General features: G+C 38.1%; 3 protein-coding genes across 5 annotated transcripts in view; 2 read left to right on the plus strand and 1 right to left on the minus strand.

The window, feature by feature from the left end:
* rps21 (ribosomal protein S21) overlaps nucleotides 1-27984 on the plus strand; it is a 324604-nt gene that overhangs the window by 205981 nt on the left and 90639 nt on the right. The window lies entirely within an intron of this gene.
* On the minus strand, nucleotides 12864-15849 carry tmem81 (transmembrane protein 81; the record flags this gene model as incomplete). Its single annotated transcript, XM_067593729.1, has 6 exons — nucleotides 12864-13075; nucleotides 13177-13370; nucleotides 13568-13683; nucleotides 14705-14850; nucleotides 14938-15089; nucleotides 15756-15849. Coding segments are annotated over 6 exons (801 nt in total), but the record flags the coding sequence as incomplete, so codon positions are not given.
* LOC137185091 (ras-related protein Rab-7L1-like) lies at nucleotides 20152-27958 on the plus strand. 3 transcript variants are annotated; one of them, XM_067593334.1, is made up of 6 exons: nucleotides 20152-20182; nucleotides 20531-20686; nucleotides 22218-22289; nucleotides 22387-22568; nucleotides 23361-23482; nucleotides 25922-27958. In XM_067593334.1, exons 2-6 carry the CDS (start codon nucleotides 20569-20571, stop codon nucleotides 26043-26045), a joined length of 618 nt encoding a protein of 205 aa, XP_067449435.1. In that variant the 5' UTR covers nucleotides 20152-20182; nucleotides 20531-20568; the 3' UTR covers nucleotides 26046-27958. The 3 variants fall into 3 exon arrangements, with proteins under 3 accessions (XP_067449435.1, XP_067449434.1, XP_067449437.1); XM_067593333.1 differs by lacking the exon at nucleotides 20152-20182 and adding an exon at nucleotides 20263-20391; XM_067593336.1 differs by lacking the exon at nucleotides 20152-20182 and adding an exon at nucleotides 20268-20375.

A 27984-nucleotide genomic window follows, 5' to 3' on the forward strand; every position in this document is an offset into this window, starting at 1 on the left:
AAGAGGGAATTTTGTACTAAATAGACTTTAACTTTGGAAGATATCACTTCATTTGACTAATTTGACTGGTGAAGCCTTATATCAGCTTCAGATAAAGTTTTGAATGCATTTTTGCACAAAACAAGGACTGTGGATTTTGACTCCCATCACTTACACTGGAATCACATTAGGAAGGGATCTCTTAATTGCTTTCAAAGTTAAACAAAGCACTGTTTGTATTTTCAGTGCAGTTAATTCATCAAATGAATAGTGAGTGAAATTAGTGAAGCAGTTACAACTTTAGCTAGATGTTGGCTCTGAACATTTGCTATTAGGCTATTGGCACGGGAATGAGTTTTGAAGTGGGGGGACATCCAGCTTTGGATGACGTAGTAGTCATGATCGGACCAACGCTATTTAGCCATAACTCTAATCTATGTCACCTCATAAATGGTCATATGGTTTAGTAATTAATGTTACACAACAGTGTTTACACTGCAATGTGTTTCAAGGATAAAACACGAGACGCTACTTCTGCTGAAAGGAAAGTTGGAAAAGAGGCTATGATGAATCCTGCTAACCCGACATCTAAACAGGCAGAATATCAAGTTAAAAACGATGTCTGATGTGTGTGTTGGTGCGGTTTTCAGCTGATTTAATGAAGGTAAAGACAGTGAACAGCCGTGAATAACCGGCACAGCACTTTTCAGAGGCTGCAGATTTATCAACATATCCGCCCTGCTGCCTTCAGATGCTGCAGGGATTCAATGAACTGAAGTGGAAGCTTTTCATACAGTATAAAGCAGCTGTGGACAGCAGATACTGTAAAACACCCACATTCTGTCACACCCTGCCTGGACTTTGTGTGTTTTTTGGTTCTTTTTATGTTCTTGTGTTCTTTGGGGTCTCCTGGTTTGCAGTTCTGTTTAGTCCTTCTGGTCATATTGGTTTTCTTATATTTGGGTGGTGGGTTTGGACTGCCTTTTATTGTTTAGCCTGGTGTGTTGTATACTTAAGTTTAGGTTCATGGTGGTTCTTGGACAGGTTGGTGTGGGTTATATTTAGGGTATTGTGTTTTCTGGGTTTTGGTTTTGTTACTGTGTTTCCCTTGTGTGTTCATGTACTCCTCCTCACCTGACCTGCATCACCCTCATTAGCCCTGCTCTGCTCTGTGTCTTCCCCACACCTGCCCTGTATCAGTCTCATCAGCCCTGCCCTGTTTCCTGTGTTCCCTCAGCCAATCACTCCCAGCCTGCCCTTGTGTCTCATCACCTGTTCCCCATTCCCTGATTAGTTTAGTCTGTATTTAAGGTCTGGTTTTGAGTTGAGTCTTTGTTGGATCATTTGTTTTGTTTTGTCTGCTAGTTCTGTTCAGCTCTGTATGCCTGTTCGCCTGTTCATGATCATCCACGATTAAAGGAGATTTTTTCATCAAATCTGTATTCCAGCCTCTGTGTTTGGGTCCACTCCTGCTTCCCCAACCTGACACATTCATTTACAGATCGATACAGATGTTTTAACCACATTAAACGTTATTTTCTGTGCTGTTTTTGGTTGGAGAGTGTTTAATTGAAATAACATTTATATTTCAAGCATCTGTTATTTCAGCACATCTGCAGCAAGTATTTAGTTTGCTCTTGTTGATAAAATCACCAAAGTGGCAGCAGAGTGATTTTACTCCAGAAACAGACGTGGTTCTGAGACGTCTAAGACCCAATTTCCACAAAAACACCAACAACTCACTTTGCGCTGCCTATTTGCACTTCTCCTCCTGGCAGTTCACAGTGCATGCAGCGCTTCCTGGCACAAATGGACAAAGCAAATTTCAAGGTCAGGAAAATACCAAACTGTCCATGAGCTGTTTGCACTGGTCATTGCATTATCACAAAAAATGGGGCCCAATATCGTATTTGGTGGTCAAATTATTTAATCTAGACTAGAACTGGCAGCCATACTCTTGGTCCTCTGTGTTCTGATTTAAATCTAATCATAATTAGACCCATTATGATTAGATTTAAAGGTCCAACATGGTAGGCTTAGACATTATCACTATATGACCATAATTCCTGGCTTAGACCATACCACTTTATTACCATAACAACTGAAAGTGGGGGGACAACAAGTCTTGTTGTCCCCCCTATTCTGACGCCAGTGTATTAGGCCCTGAGGAAACAATATGATTCACCTATAATTCAAAGGGCTAATAATAATTGTCTCATTTTCCAGGCTATTATAAGCTATTTTTTGCAGTAATTACCTTAAACTTGGCACAGCTTGTGCTACATTTCTCCTTATCTCTCTGTATTATGCTTCTAGCAACAATATACTGAGTTCTAATTAAAGTAGGTAATGAGTAACCTGTCACCACCTTTCAGCATTCAGCAACACATCTGTGTGAGGTTGCTATCCGAGTGTTCCTGAGAGTCTGTCTGTAAACACAAGGAAATGCAGACCAAAAAACATTTATGTTTAGTTTTTATGCTCGCCCACTGTCTCGCTTGTGTGCTCTCTTATCTCTCTATCCCTTTCTCTTTCTCTCTCTCTGTCTTTCTCAGTCTCTCGTATTGCTCTCACTGTCAAGGCTTACTGTATTTGTGTTGGCAGTATATGTAGAGAGATCATGCTTGAACCAGCATGTGAACTGGAAAGGGGTGTTACTAGCAGACTAAAGGCTGTGTGAAATTACTGACTTCATTCCCTCTGTACAAAGATAATCAAAATTCCCCTCCGATTCCTGCCAGCTCCATACAAATGCCAGTTTATGTTCTACAATCAGCTCTGGATCACAAATGGCATAGTGAGCACATTTAGACACCACAGTAACAAATAAAAATGATGCACTCGCACAAAAAGAGCAGGAGTGTTTCACAAAAAGGTCACTGCTACTTTGGCTGTGGGGATGGGAGAGAAGAGGACAGCAGCACAACAAGAACAATAGATGTGCTGCAGCTGAAAAGGTTAAGAGTGTACCAAAAAAGATGTGATGTATGTTTCTTCTTTTTTTTTTTTTTTTTTTAATGTGACATTTCCAGGTCACAGTGATGTTCTGTGGCTCTATATGCAGTTATAGATTCTGTCTGATATACAGTATATTTGAGAAATTGTACTTAATGTGTATTAACGTAATATTGTTTTAAAGAGACTGTCTTCTCAGAACAAACTTGAAAACACATGGGTTTTGTTGAAAAAGCTTAAAAGGGTAGTGTGGCACTTTTATACTGCCACAAAAAGCCATTGAGAGAGTGGAGCAGATTTATTTTGTCATTTAGTTAGCATAATTGTTTGTTGTAGAGTGAGATGCTTCTTTGTTGTTGTAGCACTGGAGTCTTGAAAAGATCTGGAGTGGTCCTTTGCCTCTTCTGTGCAGCTGCAAAGAAAATTAAATCTTTCAGATAAAATAGGACTTTTCTCAAAATCTGTAAGTGACTTTTTTTTTCTTATTTTTACAATCTCCACACTTTACTTCTTAAGTCATGAAAGAGGAGATCAGTTCTTACTTTTTTGACTGCACCACAATACGAAAGTTGCCTGTAGATGGTGATTTTGGTCAATTTGATCATCCATCCTTCCAAAACCTGGTCCAGAGATGAAAATGAACATCTGTTACATTCAAGCCCTTGTCAAATGAGTTCACACAATGCTGATTAAGCCTATCACCGCCAGATAAATCTCTCTGTATTTCACAGTATACAGAGTTTTTATATCTGGAGTCAGGTTTGACATTCCTGCACTGGCTGGATGAATGCATACTGCACATGCGCATTAGAAAACAAAAGTCCTGCACTCCAACTTTAATTCTCTGTGGATATTCAGAATGAGCACAAACACTGGTTAACAAATGATACTGTGTTTTTAAAATATATCTTTACTCTGGAAGCACATTTCTGCATCATAACTGACACTTTACCTACGGTTTTCTACCTTTTGTAGACAGCAGACACAGGGGTAAAGGCTGAGAGACAGGAAACATCTATTAATCTGATATGCTAAAGAAATGCCCTCATACTTAAAGGGAACCTATTATGCTTTTCCTTAGTCTCAGTCATATGTCAATTACAATGTCGGCCAAAGTGTCAAAATAATGAGGTAGAAGTAAACCATGTGAGCAAAAAGCACCAGCTTCAGACTGCTCTGAATGCTCGGTTTCCAACATTTTTTTTCTACTTTCAGCCTGAGCTGACATCGGCTCATGACAGATTTTTTTTATATGGTCATCTGCTCCACGCTGCTAACATTATGGCGTTTATCCATTGTTTTGGGGGTAGTCACACCAAGCTGAGTGTGTTTCCATTACACAGCACTGCAAAGTAAAATATGTTGTTGTTTAGAACAAATTTTTAGAGCTACTAACGAAACTCTGCTAATTCAAGGGGAGAACACTTTTCATTTCCTGTAAATACTTCACAATAAAAGTCTCCAGGAAATGTTGGGTTTGCATCAGCAGCAACTTTACACAGCTCTGATACGGTTGCTCCTCCGCAGGCTTCCAGAAAGTTGGCCAATCAGAACAGAGTGTCCTCATCAGGAGGGGGGCTTTAAAGAGACAGGAGCTAAAACGGACTGTTAAGAAACAGAGGCTATACTGAGGGCCTGCATAAAGGGCCAGTATAAGATAAGTGAGGAGTTTTTTTTTAACTGTGTAATCATGGAAAGCCACTCTAGTGGAGTCCACTAATAAAAATATAGAGTTGGAAATGAGCTTAATAGGTCCCCCTTAATTTAACTGTGATCATGCTTGTCTACAACTTGTCTCATTCTACAAAGGTCTATAATAACAATGTCAGAGATGTGAAGTGAGTGTCTGAGGAACATTTTTATCCTCTACCCCTGACCCTCAGAAGAAAGATTGTATGATGATGTGAGCAGTGCCTCGTCTTGTTCTCTGTAATTTTGTGTCCTCTACTGTTAGTGCTTGTTATCTTGTTATCTTGTCATGCATGTCGTATATACTGTATTGAGCACGCGCAAACTGTAAGATGAACATGTAATCTCACAGTCGCCAGAACATAATTTGTTGCAACATAGTTTGCCTGTAGTCCATGGATGAGAGAAAGAGGCTGGAAAATCACTTTGAGCAAAATACTCTTTGCTCCAGGCTTGAATAAATGATCATTTGACCAGCTGAACCTGATTAAAGCCATTTGCTTTTTTTTGGCACGACCTCCTCTCAGGTTCATAACTTGAAAACCATTTAACATCCATAAATGAGACTCATATAATTAAAATCAGCAGGACTTGGTATTTGAAAACATGCTGGCGGCCTTGTATATTGTATAACATAGAAACTTCTTAGTGTGGTGTTCAAACTGCACTCTCCGTACTTCATATTATGCTGTAATATCCATATTTATTTTCCCCAGAGAGAAAATTAGATTTTTGTTTTTAATAGTCTGGACCAGTCAGGCTGCATCTGTGTAACTAGAGAGGGTATACCTCTACCAAGGCTCTATATTTTTTATTTTTTAACAATACAACGTTTCTGCAAACAGATCACGCATCACAATATTCTCTTTCATGTACCTCTTCCGTTTATATTTGTCAGTATATCCCTCCTTGAAAGCCATATTTTTGTACATAAGCTCCAATATATCAGCTGTGCAATCATATGGACAGTTAATTCTAGCGACGTGATTATGAGCTTTCTCTCCATGGCAACCCTTTTTTTTTAGTTTTTCATTAGCGGTTGAAGCAAAGCAAGGACACAGTAAGTATGTATGAAGTGTTTTGTATACATTATGTTAAAGACGGGAGGAGGAAAAATAAAAGATCTGGTACTGTAAGTGTGGTCAGGTCCAATCATGCTTTATTCAACCTGAGAACTCCAACTGAGTAGATGTGTGGAAGACAGAGGCAGAGCGAGACGGAAGTGTGAGTTAATGATACAGTGAGGAAGAATCTGTGGGAGTCCAAATCAGCTCAGTGACAGTGAATGACAGAGTGACATTAAAACTGAGTGAGAGGGACTGAGCGTGAATTACTGAAGAGATCTGAAATAGTGGTGAGAGGCAGAGGGATCAAACGAGTGACGAGAGAGAGAGAGACTTGAGGCAGATAAGTTGTGTCACCTTCAGTGTGTGTGAGAAGCGAGGTGAGTTCCAGAAATATGCAAGAAGTAAAAATCAGATATAACTGCCTGATTTTATTCCCCATACGATCATTTTGAATGAATTCCATTTAGTTTCTGCTGCTTATCCAGCGACAAGTCAAGTTATCAGTCAAATTCCCCGGTCCCCTTAATCCTCCAGCTTCCTCTGGAGGATCTGAGGTGATATATAACGCCTCCAGTATGTTCTGGATCAACCCTGTCCCCTAGAAATTATTGTTTATATACAACCAAATGGCAACAGCAAACAAATTTTATAGGAAACATAATGCCGGCCAGATTCCATTTTCCAATAACATAATGAGGAAATGTTGTTTTTCTGCCAAACATCTGATCTTGGAGTGCAATATCTGCTCATAGTCACTACTAGTGGTGTGTCTGAATACAAATACATTATTCGGCAAAGCACAAATAGTGGGGTTTATACGAATATTTGTTTCATACAAATATTTTAAAAATTATTTGTTGGGGGTGTTCCTCAGAGATAAAGCTGAGCTACTGACACAAGCAAAGTGCTCCCAAGGGACTCTCCATAGCCTGTTGTTCCCCTTCTCCTTTCCACAAAGTTAGGTTGTAAAAAAATAGGCAATAAATGAAAAGTGCAAAGCAACAATTGCCTTTTTAAGTTCTTCCCTACATGTTACATAGTGTGCTGTCTCTGTGTTATGGGTGTATAAATAGGTAGAGGTCTGTCTGCAATGAGGCGATGAGTAAAATTTTAGCTCAGTAATCAGCACAGTCGTCTATGATCTGGGAGACTCCAGTTCAAGACCCGATGTGGGGTCCTCCTTTGTAAGGTTGTTTATTTATGAACACTTATTGTAACACTTTAATTTTCTAAAATTAAAAGTGTCATAAAAACAAAAACAGGATTTTTAAGCCTCTTTCCACTTTTATTCAAATACAAATACAGATACAAATAATTTTGCTGCCTCAACAAATACAGATACACATACAAATACTGGGATCTCTGCACATCCCTAGTCACTACAGAATTATTAAACTTTTTTTATGGTTGTGCTGAGGCACTGCCCATCAAGTTCATTTCAGTTCAGTTCATTCACAAACAGCTGTCTGTTCCATAGCCTTTGTTGCTAAGTTTATTCTATAGGTTGTTTGCGCTGTCCATACATATATTTCGGATCAGATTCAGGCTCATACTTGTACAAATGTATTTTAGAAGTTGAACTGATGGCCTATTTCAGACAGAGGCTGAACTGAGGGGTTGCATAAAGAGCTGATATAAGATAAATAAGGAGTTATTTTAACTGTAAATCATGCAAGGGTATTCCAGTAGAGCCCCAGAATATAAATATAGACCTGTAAATGTGCATAATGTGTCCTCTTTAACACCAGGCTGAACAGCAGTGTTTCACTGTCCTCACTGGTTGACCACAGGTGAAGAGGTACTTTGTTGCACATGTAACAACACCCAACGATGATGTCACAAGGTCCTGGAGTACATCTGCACACCACTGCAGCAAGGTGAGAAATCAAACCACTGAAGATCAGCATAAAAATAGATTTTCAAGGGTGTTTGATAACTGTTTAAAATCAGATTGTGACTGATTTGGTCAAGGCTTTCATACAAGCACTTGTCAGTACTATAAAGCCGTATATTTTGCTGTAGAAACATCCGCTTAACAAGAGGAAAGAGAGCAGAGGTTGACTGGCTCAGAGGTAGACCCCCAAGTATGTTCTGTGATCCGATTTTTTAATCTTTTAAAATATGAATTCATCAGTGATTTAATTTAGTTTCAATTTTCAGCTCAGAAAACAGATAACAAGTGTGTTTACTGATCTCATCTCTTGGTCTTGACATCAAACATCTGATGAGACATCAACCATGAACTGATTCAATTGCATATATTACCCTGTAGAGTCTAATGTGTTCTATGATGCTACAATGGGGCAGTAATTAAATTGTTTGTGCGTTGAGCGCTGGGAAAACAGTTACATCTGTCAAACTCACGTTGTAAATAAGCACATAAAGGGAAATGACGTTCTTTGGGGCTTATTCGGCAAGTTCTTCAAGGAAATGAATGAATTACAGTAAGCATGTCATTATTGTATTTGTGTAATTTCCCTGGAGTCCCTTGTTCACCTTAGATGCTCCCGAAATAACACAAATAAACACACTCACCGCACCGAGGCAAAGACATCTCACTCTGTTGTTTATCTAATGAGGTCAGCATCTGGTATTGTTGTGACTTGTCCTTAAATTCACCTGGTTATTCAGATTTATTTCCTATTTAAGTTAAATCAGCAGTACTTGCTCATGGGGGAATTGTTAGGTCTATCTCTCTGTAAATAAAAGAGTATGATCTAGACCTGCTCTGTGTGAAAAGTGCCCAGGGATGACTTTTGTTGTGATTTGGTGCTATATGAATAAAATTGAATTGAACTGAATTGAATTGAATTAAAAATACTCAACTAGACCTAAAGGTCCTGCATTCAAACTTGTATTAGATTAAAAGTATTATCAAAAAAATGTACTTTAAGATCCCCTTCAGACATGTTTTAAGGTGTAAATAAAATACTCTACTTTGAATAATAATGTGTTTTTTCAACAAAAAAAGCTAAATTATCTCATTAAAATCCTTCTCCCTCATTAAAAATTCCAGAATCTATGATTATTTTTAATTCCAGATGTTTAATTGCTGGACACAAGATGTCTCCTCCTTCACTGTAAGGTCCAATCTCGGCGTTTGTCCACTGGAGGCTTCAAGTTTCCACATCACACTTGTGTAAGTTGCATACTTGACCACGATTGGCTCCAAACTAGTTGTGATGTCACAAATCACGCTCGTAGGTAAACACCTTTAAACTGAGATTTTCCGTGAGCAGAGAGACTTTCCACTTTCAGCAGAAAATCACGCTCGTAGGTAAACACCTTTAAACTGAGATTTTCCGTGAGCAGAGAGACTTTCCACTTTCAGCAGATGAATGTGAAAACAGCTTTCTAGTGTCAAACTCTGCACATACATCATTCTGCACGGTGAAGCTCAAACATCCAATAAACAAAACACATTTTTGAGTGGAGGTGGACTTTAATACAGCATTTTTTTTTCCTTTTTTATGCATTTATTGGACAGTGACAGTTTAGAGATGACAGGAAACGAGGGGAGAGAGAGAGACGGGGAATGACATGCAACAAAGGTCTGCTGCAGGGATCAAGCTACAGATGTTGTGGTTATTTGTCATTCGTCTTAACCAGTAGGCTACTGCGACGTGCCAAAATAGCCTATTTATTATACAGAATACTGTCATACTGTATTTTGGTGTTGGTACTGTACTTTATACTGTATTACTGATGCATGTGTAAGCATAGCTGGTTGACGTGAAGCTAATTTAAACTACTTTATTCACTGTTAGGGAATTTTATAAATACTTAGGTAATTAGTCCTGATTATTTTTCCTGGGTTGGTTAGAAAAATGATTAACCAGTTGGCTTGCAGTTATAGTATTTCATCATTCTTTTCTTCCTCAGACAACTTAAGAAATTCACAGTGAAACACAGAATCCTCCTGCAGTTTTATACAACCATCATTGAAAGTATCCTCACTTAATCTGTTACAGTTTGGTAGTTTCCGAACCAAACAGTTTCTGTCGTTTGGTGATCACATGATGTGTTGTTTTATAAAGAGAGAGCTCACTGCTGTCGCACCTTCTCTGAGGAAGGCTTTGTCAGTCAATTGATTGTGAATAAATTCATCTAAAAGATCAATACATGAGATGATTGTTTTTTCTGTATTTATCTATGGAGAGACACCTTTTTTTCTGACTTTGCTCTGGAGAATATAAACTGCCTTTCTAAAAGCCATCTTGCATTGTGTTATTTGTGCTTTGCCGAATAATGTATTTGTATTCAGGCACCCCCCTACTTTACACTCCCTTCTAGTCTCATTTCAGAAAACTGCACACACTGTATGTTGTGTTGCCAGGTTAATAAATATCAGCTATTCATGTAAAGACAATGAAGACTGACTTCAAAGAGTACATTTTCTTCATCAGATAAATCATATTACAGGCATAATAGATGTGAACGAATCATTTCTACAGATTAAGAAGAGTGTTGGAACTTATCTGTAGCTCAGGTGACTGGTATACACTACTTAAGGCAGGGAAAATGCAAGTGTAGGTGTGTTTTGTGCAGTACAACTTCAAGTTCCTGTTTAAAGGCTGAAACAAGATTTTCTGCTTTAGTAACGTGCGCACACAGCAGCAGGTGCAGACCAGTATGAGCTTCAATGCAAGTCCATCAAAACAAAAACACATCACACAACTCTTCTCTAGTACACCATGTTTTATTCACCAAAAGTTTTCTCTTTCATCTCAAGTTATCAATCAGTAAAAAAAAGTTAATTATTCGTCCTTCATTTCAAATTCTGTGTTCAGACTATTCTTTTGAAACATGCATCAGTCTCAAGCAGCAACAACTGGAGATGCATCATCTTGTTTCTGAGGGCTTCCTTTTCTTTTCCTCTTTCTCTTCATCATGTTGGTTTCATTGTGGCAGCTGAGTCCCATCATGCAGGGTGGTTGTGACAAAATAATAGTTTACCAATACATTCGTACTGTACTCCATAACCTTTACATGACTCAACACTGCCATCTGCTGGCACACAGTTGGACAACACCTCATGGACTCGCCTTGACAAAGTGTTTTATTTGTCAAATACACAGTGTAACACAGGGTCATTTTGAGCAGTCAAATTCTTGTGACATTGAAAGCAACAACTTCATAGTAGGCATAAAGAAAAATATCAAATTATTAAGAAGATCACAAATAAGGGCAAAAAATAGTGAAAGAAGAAAGAGAAATATGGCAAGAATTGCAAAAATATACATAACAGTAAAACAATAGCAGCAAAAACATGATAGTAAAATATACATAACAGTAAAAAACACTAACATAACATATAACATATAATGAATATACATAATATACATCAGTGTGAATGAGGGCATGACAGGAGTTGACAGTGTCACTTAGTGTTAATGTTTTTATTCTGTTTTCCTCAGTTTCTCCTGGAGCTGTTTAACTTTACTGTTTAAGCCCCTACACAGTCATGGTCCACAGGTGTTTTCACTTGTTTGCTTGATTAGACCTCACCTCTCTCTTCTTATCAGTACACGGAGCTCAGTGGCCTCACATATTTCTAGCACAGCTTGATCCTTCAGCCCCTCATCAGCCAGGATAACTGAAAATAAATGTGTGGGCCTTGAAAACCTTTTTAAAGGACCAGTATGTAGGATTCAGTGGCATCTAGTGGTGAGGTTGCAGATTGCAATCAATTGAATATCCCTAGTGGTTAAAAACTGAAGAGGTTACCCTTTTTTACATTGTGTGTCTGTCTGTTATTGTTGACCTTAAATCCTCTCTCCAACTTCAGCTTCATTACTTTCGTTGATTATCACAGTTGTAACTTTTACTCTGCTGTTGTGTAACATGTTATGTCTGCCTATATGTTGTGCTGTTGATACTGTGTACTGAGTGTTCTTTTTCCAAGCTGTACCAAAAACAAATTCCACTGCCTCTTTTTGTCAAATATGGTGTCTGTGACCATTTGAAACAAAACAGAGACCATAAATTTCAAGATGTAAGTTGATGCAGTCACCGATCATTATCCTGGCAGACTATGTAAACCAAAACTGAAACCTACACATTTTATGCAAAAACCCTGAAATCCCCCAGAACACAGAGGACATGACTGTAGTGTCCTCAGTGGTAGCTGATCAGACAGAAGGATTTCTATATAAAATCTTAATATGCAAAGAAACTAGTAGCTATCAAATAAATGTAGTGGAGTGAGAAGTACAACATGTGCCTTTGGAAATGTAGTAAAAAAAGAAATGAGCATATTTATACAAAGTTACTTATTTACTCAAGTGTAGTAATTTAATTTCTTAAGATGCCAAAATATGATATTGCTGGTGGTTTTTCGGAGCTGGGAAGAGGGGAGACACATTTTCGTGTTGCACTATTAAAGGGTCTAACCCTGAGCATGTTCTGTGACTTAAGTTTTTGAAATTATTTTGATGGTTGTTGATCTTTATGATGCACTGAGGCAGAAGTAGCAACTTCACAAATTTGAAAGTTCCATCAGAAACTAAGCATTTATATATAAAACAAATTTAAATGATTTTTCAGTGGTGCTCTGGTGGCCTGGATAAGATATTCTGGGAAATGACATCACAATAAGCAAAAATGCCTGGGGAAATATGTCTATTGCAGATGAAACTAACAAAACGCCTTTGCACTCTGCTCATAAAAATGAGCATATCTCAAAAACTAAAAACTGTGCATAGTTCAAATAACTTATGGAATGTTAAGAAATATTTTGTTCATGTTTCTACATTCAGAAATGTTTTGGATCAATGTGTTTTGTGTGTTTATTCAGTAAAATTTGATGAAAAATCATGTCCGATATTTGTATTTTTTAAATATATGACACAATTTCAATACCTTTTATCAATTATTATGGTTTATTTACTTACATAACCTTTTAGCTTAGGTTGTACAGATTATAGGGATATGAAGCATTTGGAGATACTCCAAAAAATGACATCACAATAATCAAAAATACCAATGTTGGCACTGGCGGACCATTTCTATTGTAGAGTTCAAAGGGTTAAAGGATCATGATCATGAACTGCAGTGTCCCGGTTTGAGTCCAGCTGGGAACCTTTTCATTCTCCATCTCTTTCTCCCTTCATCTCCTGTCAACTCTCAAATAAAAGCATTAACTAAGAGAACACAAAGTCACTTGCGACCCAGTTGCATGTTTAGTTTTACTTTCAATTTTCAGTTAAGCACTGAGAACAACAGACATGTTTGTTGATGGAAAAGTTACATCTGTAAACAGGTACATACAGTTGGTTCTCTGGGGTTCATTGGGCAAATTCTCTGTTCCTCCTCTTCACTATCTGATGGAGGCCCAGCAGAATCAGTCCACTCCCGAGGCCTGCGATGCTCAAACTGATCAGTATCTGCATGTTCAGACAGAATTAAATTGGAATTTGTTAGCTACTCAAGAAGCAGCTCAATTATTTATATCTCCAAACCCATCACTTCCTAAACCACACCGTACAGTGTAAAGAAGAGCTGTCCTGTGGTCGCCCTGGTCTGACACAGTCTGGTTCTCCTGGTTTCCAGCCAAGTCCCACTGGGCCAGAGAGCTTTCGTAGTCCAGATTGAGAATCTTGTCGGGCAAAACCCGGATCCCCCAGTAAACCCTCTTCACCCTGCGGAAGTTGGCATCCTGCACTTCGCAGCGATATGTACCTGATAATTACATAAATACATGTTCATGTGTTTGAATTAGCAGGTGTACATTTCTGTCTTTGCTCCTGTTTTTAATAACGAACACAACAACACTGCTCTCAAAATCACAATGAAATGGTGTTTTAAACTTGAGCCATCTACAAAATGCAGGTGATGGCGGTATGAGTCTGTGTGTGCACATCAAGACGTGTGTTTACCTGCATCTTCCTCCCTGACAGGATCCAGAATCACACGGTCCAGTTCAGGAGCCTCCCAGCGAGCAAACAGAGAGTCATCGGAGCTGATTATTCCTCGGGCATAACGCCAGGATACCCTGAGTCATAGTAGAAAACATTAGAGTCAAAGAGCCTTTGCAAGTACAGGTTGTTTTTCCACAGAATGAAAAGAATCATGGATCATTTAATGGACTTGCCTTTTTTTAAAAATGGCAAAATGCAACTTTTGAATGATTTATTAAAAACACTAAAGGTTAATATGTATGGATGGATTAAAAACATTTTGTACACTGAGGTTGAGGTGAGGCTGGATTAACAAAGTGAGATCCAGGTTCACTGGCAACACTTTGTGCTAATTTGATTGATATAAACACATTTTTCATATTTCAGTTTAAAGAATAATTTAATTCCAGGCTGATAAGATGTGTTTCACTTGCCTCTTTGGTTGTGTCAAGTCAATTTAAAGGCAGTTATCAATGTTGGGTGTGTACAGAAGTGCTCTGTTGCACCTGTAAGTGACCCTGACAGTGATGTCACAGGGTCACGGAGTATACCTGTACATCATTGAAGCACAATGAGAAGTTCAACCACTGGAGTTAAGCAAAAACAATATTTTCAGCCGCTGTATTTTTAGCCATGCTAGAAGTATTGCTGTATGTGGCAATGTCACTTTGTCAGTTTTGCAGGTATTTGGTTTATGACAAAATAACTGCAATTATTTCAGCAAATGTTTGCATGCTTACACTCTATACCAGCATGGTAAACATTATACCTGATAAACATCTACATTCTAGCATCACTGTGGGCATGTTAGCATGCTAATGTGAGCATTAAGCGCAAGTACTCACAGAACTGCTAAGCATGGCTGTAGATGCCTTTTTATTAGTATTACATAATGCACATTGTTATAGTAAATACATTTACATTTAGTCAACTTATAACCAAACTAAGATGGGGGAAATGAAAGGCCCACAGCTCATTTTTGCCCTGGTGAGTTAATCCAACCCTGAGCTGCGGAGACTGAAGACACTTCAACAATAAACATCATTACAAAACTACAACAGAAATTTTATTCTAAATAGTCTATATGGTTTTGCTTCGCCTCTCTTCCGTCCTCACCTCCAGGAGAACTTCCCCATCGCCTCCATGACTTCTCCCAGACAGTCGACCTCCACTCTTTGTCCTGAAGTCACAGTGATGGTCCTGAGTCCACACTGCCATGTCTCTCGACACTTCACCTTACGCACACGACATTCCTCCGACACCTTTGATTAAGCCATGATTATTATTAAAGTCAGTTATTTTCTTCAACATTTCTCTGTCTTTCAGTGTTTAAAATGTCACCGTGATACCTCTGTTCCATCTTTTCGTCTCACATCTTCTTCCATCGCTGTCTTGCCATCTTTCAGTAAACACAGAGTTTGAATTTTGACACCCAGCCCACAGGTGACGCTGCAGGGAGAACTGTCAACAATCACCTCCACCGGCACTTCCTCCGGGTCAGCTGAGGTCAGAGGATGATGGAGGAGGAAGAGGAGCAGGCAAAGAATGAGAGACAGATGTTGCATGTTGATGTTTGACAGTAAATCTGCAGGGGAAAAAAGGGTTTTAGTTTCCTACTAATGTACAAAGTAAAATATTAACTTTTAAAAAGAATACAAGTTTTAAAGCAGCTCTTACAGTGTTGATGAAGTCTCAGTTTTCCGATGAAATGAATGTTTTGCATTTTATTCTGTCCCTACAGTCAAAGCAATCCATATTATATCATTTTCATCACCATTTCAGAGTTTGTTATGAAAACTTGTGGATCATGTGGGCACAAGCTATTTCTTTTATTTGATTTGATCCTTTTTCTGCCTCTTGAGGGCTGCAGAACAAACTGAGAACACAATATACATCTTACATGCATCATTTTCTGTCTATTTATACATCTAGACACAGAGTAACACTAGCATTCATTTGGGGCTTGCAAAATATGTTTTTTTGTTTTTAAATATTGCACAAAAATACAAACTTTCATGAATGTACAACCCAGAGTAAACAGCCACTAGAGCATCTCTGATCAGTCTATGCTGTCATTATACTAAACTACTGCACCTCTCTTAGTTATAATGACTTTGTTTGCTGCCTGTTTTCAAAGATCCAGTTAAGTTAGTTACAGTGCACTCACCTTTTAATGCAGAAATCAGATGGAGACTGAAGAGGTAAAAGATGATGTGATTATGAGTCCAAACTGCTGCATATGTTGGATCTGATGACTGGTTTTATTTTGAATCGAATGTTGCGTCGTGACAACCACAGTTCCTCTCTTCTGTGGCTCAAACTGTAGGAAATAGTGATATTGGTGAGGTGAGGAGCCTGCACAGAGCCCAAAGGATACTAAAAGACAAGACCTGACCCAACCACAGCCTGTTCACCGTGCCGCCGTCTGGCAAGAGATACAAAAGTATCTGCTGTCGTACCACCAGACTACAGAGCAGCTTCTTTCCTTGAGGCTCCTCAATTCATCCTCTGCACTCCAATATAAAAAACTGCTTTATTTTTATGACTGATTATTATTAATCCATTTAGATAATTTCTGTTTTTGTGAGTAGCATTAAGGGACTACAAACTACATTTCATTATACAATCTTGTGTAAAATCATAATAAATGAATCTTGAAACTGTAGGAAAATGTATTTGTTATAATTCACCCCTGTATATAATGTTGTATAATCATTGGTCAAAATTGGGAATTAAAAAAAAAAGATACAGTAATTAACGTGTGTCAGTTTACAGAGAACTTTTTCAGCAATGTTAAATTACAAAGTCCTCAAAAAAGGCCATAGAGGCCTTTGCATTGCATTGGTGTCTTTATTGTTCTGTTGTTATACTGGAAAATAGCTAATAAACATGTTTTGATGAAGTTTAAAATTTAATTTTAAAAATTAAATTACATAAAACACAACATTCAGTTCATCGAATTGAACTGAATGTATAAAAGATAATAAAATATGTATAGAATATTCAGAAAATTACTTAAACGATTAAGCAAATTTAGAAAATTTTGCATTGAGTCATCATACTGTACTGTTTAATCTATTTGGAGCTCCCTTCATGCTCTTCAGAATACAGCATAAAGGTATTAATAGCCATATTTAAATCTACATGACACTTATTGATGGATTCATGACAATTTAAGGACATAAAATCATGATTGTAGCCAGACAAAGTTGAGAAACTGACCATAAGATGCAGGGTTTTGGCAAGACAAACATACGTTCAAGACAAACCAGTGAACACTATTTGCATTTAGTTGTATGTGGATGATGCTGTAGTTTATAAAATGACCACCAGGTGTCAGACAAACACAGGAGACAAACCACAAACAGCAGCTTTGCATACAGCACAGCAGTGTAAAATGATTGATGCCTTCAGATATCTGATTACATTACAGAGTTAAGTAACTGATTAATAGGATTTCATTTTTCTCAGTACAAATCATCTTGCAGCAGCTGACAAGATAAAAACATATGGCAGAGAACATGGAGGAATGAAAACCATTTAAACAATCATTAATGTTTGAATGAATTATAATGTTTGAATACCTTTTTTAAAGTAATCATATCAATGTCTCAATGGAATTTGAAAGCAATATTTTTCAAGTAAAGAATGAAAATAAGTAGAAAAGTTGTTGTGTAGTTCTTGTTTGGTGGTAGAGGGACAATATGTGCTGATATGAAAATAACCTGAATTAGAGTTTATCTGATGACCTGATGGAAATATATATCAAACAGATATTGACTTTTTATAAAGCATCAAACATTGTTAAATCAATACTCAAGTCAAATGAGGCCAGGTTTTTTTGTAAGGGCCAATATCACATACAATGGACTTTATAAGTGGCCAATGTTTGTCACATCATATTCATTCCTCCTTGAATTTGTTATTGTTACTGTCTCATTTTGGTGAGGTAAAAATAAAACTTTAAGTACAACTCAAGTGTTTTCACTACTCTTCATTCTTCCTTGAGCCTGGTTGTGACAAGAGTGCACTTAAAATAACTCACAGGCTGAAATCAATTTGTGAGTACTGCTCTGAAAGCATAAAACAAAATGACAGCACGTCAACAACTGCAAGTGCCTGAAATCCAGAAGTGAAGCATCAACACTGGTTCACTCTGTTAACTCTGTAACATGAACCTCAGAATCATGAAACTTGCATTTACAGTTTGACCATTTGAGGGCAACTTCCTGGTGATGAATTTACCTTTACTTACAAGTTGCTAATAGCAGAAAAATGTCTCCCCCTACTGTACAATTTCAAAACCTGCTTTGTTTTTGCAGGCCCAAAAATATATTTTAGTTACCACATAAACAACAGGTTGGGTTTGTCCAGAAGAGTTATTTTTAAACAGTGACTGGTACTGTAGCTGAGACTGGGGAAAGGATCAAAACACGAAAAAACAGAGAGTCACGAATATGACTCAGCATCAGTGGGGGACTGAAACATGTGCAGTAGCCAATAACAGTGACCTAGTTGGCAGACCAGTAAAACTCTGACTGTGGCCGATGCCACATGCCTCAGTGTGTGTTTGTTTGTTTGTTTGTGTGTGCGTCAGAACAAAATGAAAATGAGACGTAGGCATTAATGGGACAGATCGAGAGAAGGAGTGAAGTGGAGGAGTTTGATAGAAAGTGGAGGAGGATAAACAGGTGGGATGGAGGAGAGGTGAAGGTGGAGGAGGAGGAGGAGGAGGAGATGTTGCATAAGAACAGGAAGAGGAGGAGGAGTGGGTGGGCGTACCAGTTGGTATTATTTTCATATTGGACAATTTTGCACATCACGATTGACGTCCGACGACAGCGTTCAGTGCCAATGCAGGAAATAGTTTGTCCTTTATGTAGCGAGGCGGAAAGTAAGTGTGTGAAAGTCATGTAGGACACCTGACGTTCATGGAGGCCGAAGTTCACCATATCCGCCATATTTCCTTAGCGTTGCCAGACACAGATATCATCGAAAGTAGGGGTGTGCCCGAATACAAATACATTATTCGCCAAAGCACAAATACTGGGTTTTATAGGAATATTTGTTTCATACAAATATTTTAAAAATTATTTGTTGGGGGTGTTCCCCAGAGATAAAGCTGAGCTACTGACACAAGCAAAGTGCTCCCAAGGGACTCTCCATAACCTGTTGTTCCTCTTCTCCTTTCCACAAAGTTAGGTTGTAAAAAAATAGGCAATAAATGAAAAGTGCAAAACAATAATTGCCTTTGAAGTTCTTCCCTACACTTTGCATGGTTTGCTGTCTTATGTTATAGGTGTATAAATAGGTAGAGGTCTGTGTGCACAAGGCGATGAGTAAAGTTTTAGCTCAGTAATCAGCGCAGTCGTCTATGATCTGGGAGACTCCAGTTCAAGACCCGATGTGGGGACCTCCTTTGTAAGGTAGTTTATTCATGAACACTTATTGTAGCACTAAAATTAAAAGTGTCATCAAAACAAAAACAGAATTTTTAAGACTCTTTCCACTTTTATTCGAATACATATACAGAAACAAATAATTTTGCTGCCTCAACAAATACAGATACAAATACAAATACTGGGATCTCTGCACATCCCTAATAGAAAGTGAGGATTTTAAAAACAAAGCCGACTCTACAAAACCTCAGCAACCTCTGGTTAATATCAACATTCTTGTCTTGTGACAGGGTTAGGCAGGTGGGGGAAGTGGCAAAAAAAGAAGAGGAAGATTTCCAGTGTTAAAGTTAGATTACTGAAGATTGTGGCAATGAAGCATGTGTGCAGTCCCAGTTACAATATTTGAATTACAGCCTAAAATCTAGGTAGCGTCTGCCTTACACGGAACTACTTTTCGGAGACTGAAAACGTGATCACTATAATTAGTCTTTGGAGCCGTTTCTAAACAAACTAACGTGACCAAACTCTTTGTGACGAAGGAACATGTCACCCAGTGCAGCGGTGTGACTCACTGACATGTTTTTCATAGTTTTAAGACAACAAAGGAGGTGTAGAATGAAAAGAGGAATAGAATATATCAAGCTTTGGACATACAGTACTTGCAAATAGGTCAATTTATTGTTGGTTTGGCTCTACACATGAGATTTGTTGACAAAAAAAAAAATAGAGAGAATCGCCAGCTGTATCCTTTAAGCAACCCACATGGATATTATGACTTAAGAGTACAGTTATACATGTGCACTAATTGAACATCTTTCCTTTAATATAAAGGGATTCATAAGTTAAACAAAGCAGTAAAAATCACAGTTTACAAAACACTACAGTAGTTGAGTGTTTGGGGCAGTCCATAGTTCCTTCTTCAACGTCACCGATGGAATCAATTGCAAGTCATGTAGTATAATATATACTCTACTATTTGACTGATTTCAAATATAAATGTGTCCGATAGCTGATTGCAGTGACGAACAAGAGAGTGATGGCAGAAAAAAACAAAGATTAACCAAAGTCTGCACAGATTCATCAGCTCTACTGTTGCGTGAAGGTGTGGTTTATGACAGGGAACTATTTAAGGCTGTTGGCAACTTCCTACAAGAAAGCGAAACCGGTAGATCAGAGTGCTGTGCTACAGAGAGAGGTCAGTCGACAGCGTTTACACAGTCAAGGTTAAAATCATATTTTAGGTTCAGATTTAGCACAGTTTAGTTAAAAAAAAAATATATATATATATATATATATATATATATATATATATATATATATCTTGATCATTTTGGGTTTGAGAGATTTAAATTTAAAGTGGGAGAGTCTAGAGAAAGGATCAGGCTCAGGTAAAGTAAAATCCAGGTGGGTCAAGGTCGAGCATTTGTTCTGTTACAGGAAACTTTACCTGTCTGCCTCATAAATCAAATTTCCTGACATGAGGTTTGACCTTTGAGCTGTTGGCTCTGCAGGCACTTTTTTCATGCTCTTTGCATTTTTTCAGACACCCCCTCACATGTTGTTGTCTGATAGAAGAGAGGGATGACTGAGCACATGCTGAAAATATTGATTGTTGGTGATGGAAATGTTGGGAAATCTTCCTTCGTGCATCGCTACGTCAACGGACAGTTCAACAACACGTACAAGATGACAGTGGGAGGTACGGCTGCTGTAGTTTATCAGTGTTGAGTAGAAGAATGTGACTGTATAGATCTTAATCCTGCTCTGTGCGCGTGTGTGTGTGTGTGTGTGTGTGTGTGTGTGTGTACTGTTGGTTGCACACCTGTTTAGTGTGCAACCAACAGGGGAAGTTCCGAAACATTACCCCTGCTGTTAAAATATTTGGTCCAACAGGTCAGGCATGACTGTGTTTCATAGTTCTCAAAAAACTTTTTTAACTATTTCATGTGAAACAACTGATAACACGCAAGACAAGACAAGGCATCTTTATTTGTATAGCACGTCTCAAGCTTACTGTACAAGACAAGGTTTGCATTATTCTATATTTTGTTACCCCATGAAAAAACCAAAACCACCAATGTATCAGTTCCTTCTCTCAGTACTGTCTGACTTCTCTCTGTGGCACTCAGCCCCAAGTCCACCAGCTCCTACTTGTGAATCTTTTGTAGAACTGGGAGTAACAAATATATAATTTCATTTTTAGCCATGATAGCCAGGTAGCACTACCCATGACAGTTGGTTGGTCATCTTCAGTTTAAAATTGTCCAAACTTTGTTTTGTGACCAAATACCTGCAAAAATCATGATACTACCATCAGCCTCAGCTGTACTTTGTGTTTAGTGCTAATTAGCAAATCTTAGCATGCTAACACGCTACATTAAAATGGTTAACATGTTAAACATTATAGCTGTTAAACATCAACATGTTAACATTGTGATTGTGAGCATGTTAGCATACCAATGTTAGCTCAAAGCACTACTGTGCCCAGGTAAAGCCTTAAAGAGAAGCTTGCATGGCTGTAGATTCTTGTAGGCATTGAGACCAAAATCAGTGCTGAGTTCAAACAATGCAGGTGGCTGCAACATCACTGCACCATGATTTGTAATACTCAGAGACAGGACTTCACAACTATGGAAACTTATCACGACGGCTAATCTTTCATCTCGGTGTCAAATTGCGTCAAAAGTTGAGTCTGATTCAACTTTCTTGCCAGAGTTATCTGATTTGACATCAGTGCTGCACTGCAAGACTGACCTCAGTCCAATAATTTTTTTTACACAGAGCTTAAGTCAGTCTAAACATGGTATTAGTATGTTAGAAAAGGCTCAGCAATTTCCTAAAACAGCTGGACACTGTGGTTTTTAGAAAATGTTAAACAGGTGTAAATGGTATTTTCAGCCATGAATTACTGCAATACACATTTAGTGCTCTAGTAAATATTTACCATGGCAGTAAGCTACATAGCCCATGTTCAAAACATACCAGTGATCCTATTACTTTTTGATAAATATATCTACAGTACACAGTTTCACTAAGAGCGTCTGTAAAGGAAAGGAAGTCTGGAATTTTGTGGTTGTGTTTGAGGAAATTGTCATTTCTCTTTTTTCATAGTCTGGACATTTTGTGTATAAATAGATTTATTACTTTTTTTTTTTTTTACAGATTAGTGACCACTTCTGCTTATATTCTCTCACTTCTTTCACTTCACTTCTGTTTCTTTATTTTTTCAGTGGATTTTTCGGTGAAGGTGCTGCACTGGTCAGACAAAGAAAAAGTCAGACTGCAACTGTGGGATATAGCAGGTACAAAATAATTTACGATGGATGGATGGATGGATGGATGGATGGATGGATGGATGGATGGATGAAACAGTGACCTTTATTTGTGTCCTCCCTCCAGGCCAGGAGCGTTTCATATCCATGACCAGGATCTATTATAAAGGTGCTTTGGGCTGTGTGGTGATGTTTGACGTCACCAACTCATCCAGCTTCCACAGATGTCGCCACTGGAAACAGGACCTGGACAGCAAGGCCATGCTGCCCAACGGAGGCTCCATCCCCTGCATCCTGCTGGCCAACAAGGTGATTCAGTGCATTGAACTGATGAATGAAATGATCATGAAACTCTTCTGACTCTGTATTAATAAATGATCAAGGTGCTGTTAGTTCATGTGATGATTGTTTGGTGGACTAACAGCAACAGACATACAGCTTTTCAGCATTATGAGAAACTTTCAAAATAAGTGAGGTTAAAGTATTTTTCTTGTCATTCTGTGTTTACATGTAATATTTTTAAATTAAACTCTTTTGATGCCCATACATTTTCTAAAATTAAACATTATAATTTTCTACAGAAACATCAATTAGGGCAAAAGACAGAAAATAAAAGACAGTATAACTCAAGCTCATAAACAAACAGATAAATAAAGCAACAAATTAAACACAGATTATCATGGAAAAACACAGATTTCTCACTCAAATTAATTCAAAATCAGACAAAATCAATCACAATTGTGGCATTCACTCTATAAGATAAGATAGAATTTATTGTCCCAGTGGGAAATTTGTCTTGGACATCACAGTGTCTGCAGTATAAAATCACAGCAAGACAACAATAAACAACAACAAATACATTCATCCATCTATTGCACATACCCAATTGATGGGTGAATTGCACAGTTGAAGTGTACAATATCAATTGTCAAGCCTACTATTAACACTGATCAAACTGTCTTAAATCCATCGTATTAGAGATGGATGACCCTGAGTGAAACAGATCTGATTAACCAGTACCAGACTAATATATCACTCCAACCTCAGCAAGTCATAGATTCAGAACCACTAACCATACAACAACAAAACGTCTCTCTGCAGTGTGACCTGTCTCAGCGGGTCGTGTCAGCAGACAGCATCGACAAGTTCAGCAAGGCCAACGGCTTCGTTACATGGATGGAGACATCCGTCAAAGAGAACAAGAACATTGGAGAGGCTATGAGGTAACAGGACAAGTGCAGAGTTCAGGTGATGCAGTGAAATTTACGGCAGACAGCAACTGCCTATATGGCATAAGGCCATAGTGGTAGATAGTATTGCGAGTGGAACAGCTCATCCTCATCCTTTTCTCCAGAAAAGGTGGCCAGACATCCTCACTGGATGCCCCAAACATGCCCGAACTCAATATCAAGGTTCTCCAAAGGTTTGGAACTCCTCAACCTAGCACATAGTGTGAGACCATCCACAGATGATGAGCCTAAATTTAGTTGTTTGTTGCGTGATGCTGGGTTTGTGGCTGTAACATATTAACACATCAGAGAGCCTATTTCCCTTACTATTTGATTACATGCAAATTTATTTTCAGCATCTATATTCGATCTTTTCAATCAATAACAATGTGTACTGATTAACCTTCAGAGAATTATCAGCAGCTCTGCAGCTCATCAAGGCTTTACAGAGCTATATAGCAAGTTTCAGTTAATTGTTTAGCTATCCAGCTGCAACTTTACTGTTTTGGTTCACTCTCAGCGCTCTCAAAGCATTTTTTTCGGCCACAGCAGGCAGCTGATTTCAGAGAAAAAGCTTTAAAACCAACTATACACTACCAGCTCAGCACCAAACGGCAAACAGACACAGTTAGCTGTAGACTAGCTGGTGAACATAGTGGAGCATTTAGCAGCTAAAGAGTCAGATATTTCCCTCAGAAGTTAATAAGACCAGGTGGTCACCAGGACAGAAATGAGTGTGGCAATTTGCAACTGTTCAACATATCAACTTAAAAGATGGTCAATATTGTATTCATAATTTGTTTCTGCTGCCCCCAAGTGGTCAAAAATTCTGTTATTGCAGGTTTAAGAGTATATAACATGTAAGCATAGTATCAACTGATGTTAGAAGTTATGAGAACTAGCAATCTGAAACAGGTCCTTCCTAGAAGACTTCCCAAAAAACATGCAGGAGCCACCTTAAGGCACTTACTGTACCATCTCAGTTTCTAGGGTGCTTTTGTGGTGCATATTATTGAGCTGAGGGTCCGGAGCTGTGGGGTTTTTGTCTGCTCTGCCCGGTTGATTATCCAGCCATGGTCACTATACTCAAAGTTCTTAACAAGGGATTTACTCCTCAGGTATCCAGGAGGAGTTGGGTCAACTGCAGCTGAACTCCAGTTGTGTTACATATAGAATGGCTGCCAGATTTGGCTAAAATTTGGGGATTCAAACTTGAACTTATCTAGAAGGGTATAAAAAGGAAAGTGAAATTGAGTGTTATAGTCATTTGCAGACAGAAATGTTCTTCATCTACAACAGGTGTACTTCTCTTTTTAACATGTGATTGCTGAGATTTTTGATACAGGCGTCTGCAAAGGTCCTGCTGACAGACTTTTATGCTTTTAGCTTTTATATTTGTCAAATTTCCCCTTTTTCAGGAAAATTGTCCCACTGCTGTTTCTTAAAAGCATCGGTTGAAGTCTTGACAGATCACAGATGGGTGTACAGTAAGGATATGAGGGTGGCAGTGAAACAAACTATACAGAGTGTAATCAGAGGTTTCTTTTGAAGAACTCGCATTTGTGACACATAATAAAATATGACCAAAATAACACAGCAAATGTATGTTGAAGGTTGGCTAAAGCATCAAAACAGACAGGAAGTTACAATTTTCAATAAGCAGACTGGCAGCATGGAAACAACAAGACACAGGCAGCTGTAGAGATTAACCACATGTTCAACACAACAGAGCAAAGTGTTTGTTTTCCAAATTTGTCAAAAAAATTCCTGTTTTAACAGGATTTGCTGCTTCATTCTGTAAGAAAAATTAGCTTTAATTTTTCCACCATTTACTGCAAATGATTTCAGAGTACAACCTGATATGTACATAAGAAGAGACTCTTGTTTGCAGGATTAATGGTGAAGAATTTTACAAATTATTATTATTTGAAGCTTCGTGCTAAATTAGAATCTATGTACTTTACGTCTTTTTCTTTTTCTCTTTCCAACCAAGGGGTATAAGGTATAAGGGGTAGGTGAATACAGGCTGCTCTTGTTTGTTGTGTTAATTCAGTCATATAAAAACCATGGACATGTGTTTTTGATGCACACAGAGTCTTTGTATGAGTGCATTCAGTTCCTTTTATGTTATGTGTCCTGTACCCTTACCAAGCTACATGGAGGAAAAAAACACAGTCTCCCTTCCTCAGAGAAATTAACAAGTGAAACAAGCTAAAGGTAGCTTAAAATGCTTTTGATTAAATTGTGGCCTTGCAGGTTTTTATGTGTACATCCTGTTTCGATGAGTAAATACTCTACAGTATTGTAGCTTGACTTGTTTTTGAAAGTTTTCAGTGACTGGATAAACCGATTCATAAACATGAAATCTACTTTGATGAATTATTGTAATAGAATTTACATTTCACTAATGTTGCTAAATCTGTTGTGTTTCAGGAGATTGGTGCAGGAGATTCTGTCAGTTCAATCCGGTCTGGACCCACTTGATCCCCAACCTCAGGACAGAGTAAATCCTCCACTGGAGTCAGAGCTGAACAACAGCAGGGGAAGCTGCTGCTGAAACTAAGCCTCGACATCAAGCAAGAGACAAGCAAACACAGCCAAGACCTGCTCATTAGTTTTGATCATCAGGTTGTTTTTGAGGTGCTTGTTAGCAAAGCACCTAACCTTCAGGTACTTAGTTAGGCTGTCTGTACTTTCCAGTAGAAGAGGAAAGAAGAAGAAGCACCAGGACACTCGTCCTAGATGTAAGGTTGATGTAATGAAGTGCACTGATAATCTTCCCTGGATAACAAAAAGTAAAATATAACAGTTTTCCAACAAGGTACCAATAGCTTTAAAGGGGACATAATTTGCTTTTTTGTGATTTTCTTTTATTTATATACTGTTATGTAGTTACAAAAGTTGAGGTGAACATATGTGAAAATGCTCCCTGCAAGTCAAAAGCCAGGGCCTCAACCTGCTCTGAATGCTTCATTTGCAACATGTTTTTTCTACCTTGTCCCTCCGCCTTAGAGACACAACGGCTAAAACAGCCTGTTCCAGACAGAGGCTGAACTGAGGGGCTGTGTCAAGGGCCAGTATAAGATAAATAAGGGGTAAATAAATAAATAAGGAGTTTTTTGAACTATAAATCAAGCAAAGATATTCCAGTAGAACCCCAGAATACAAATATCAACCTGGAAATACATAATAATAATAATGCATAATATATATACCCTTTAAACTAAATCTAAATTAACTCAAGTATAGCCGCTCTGCCAGCAAACATTTCCAGACTAGTTATGCTGGAAAGCACTTTATTGTTCATGTGTGGGTCTGCATGGATCTGAAAGGACACTATTACTCAAGTACTGAAGAATTACACTAAGTGTTCTATTCTAAATCATGTACAAATAGAAAATAATGTACCGTATATAGGGTGGATGATCATCCTGGGAAGGCAGCACCAGACCACCAGAGATTTACCGGCACAAAGCTGAAATCAGGGTTTCTCAATATTTTCCCGAATAAGTGACCCTAAGTGAATCAGAATCATGCCTGCTATCGGTAATTAGCATACTACCACGCCCCCATTTCTCTACATAAGGAAAGCTTTGTTGGAGCGGTGCAGCAGTGGAGAGAAGGCTGTGATGGTAAAAATATAGAAAACTTTACTGCTAGTGAAATGCAAACAATAGTTTCAGAAGTAGAAGAAAAGAAAAGGCAGATTTGGCTCATAAACATGTCATTGTACAACCATTTAGTGCCTGATTGTGAATCCTGTATACAGCCTGCACACATGTTGCACCTCTATCATACAGTACGTCCATAAGGAAATGAAAAGTTGGTAAATGTGTAGATCTGTGGAATTGACCTAAATAAATCTCTACCGCTGCGCCGAGTGCACGTCATGTTTCATCTCCCTGTGCCACCGCTGAACTGTCAGGCGCATATATCACGACCTAATCTGATGGGGAAACTAATCACTGTCACATTCAAATATGGAGATTCTGATATATCAGCTATTATCATCTAAAAGTGAGAACAGGACGATTTTAATATATTAATCATTTCATTACATTTATGATCATGATTTATGGATTACAATGTCTTGGCTATTACTTTTATATTTTGTAAATAAATTATGTATTTTTAGCAAATTCACACTGTAAAATGTATATTTAGGCCCAATCATTTTTAAATAATTATGGTTCTAATATACTGTTTACATTGAATGAATATTGACTAAATCATTTTTTAAGACCATGATGTTTATGATTTGTGCGTATGCATGGTCGTAGGTAGTTCTTAATGTATCTGCAGAATAAGAACAAATTCAGGTAAGAACATATTGATGAATCCTGGATTTGTGCTTAAAACATTCATATACATGGTTTAAGCACAGATTTGTGTGTACGCACTGTTTGTGAATGAGGCTCAATGTCTCTGTGAAAAATAGACACCAGCAACATTAAATCTTTGACAAATTGACATCGCACATTGTATTTGTTATGATC

Source organism: Thunnus thynnus, chromosome 6 (genome assembly GCF_963924715.1).
Source record: "Thunnus thynnus chromosome 6, fThuThy2.1, whole genome shotgun sequence".
Classification (NCBI taxonomy): domain Eukaryota; kingdom Metazoa; phylum Chordata; class Actinopteri; order Scombriformes; family Scombridae; genus Thunnus; species Thunnus thynnus.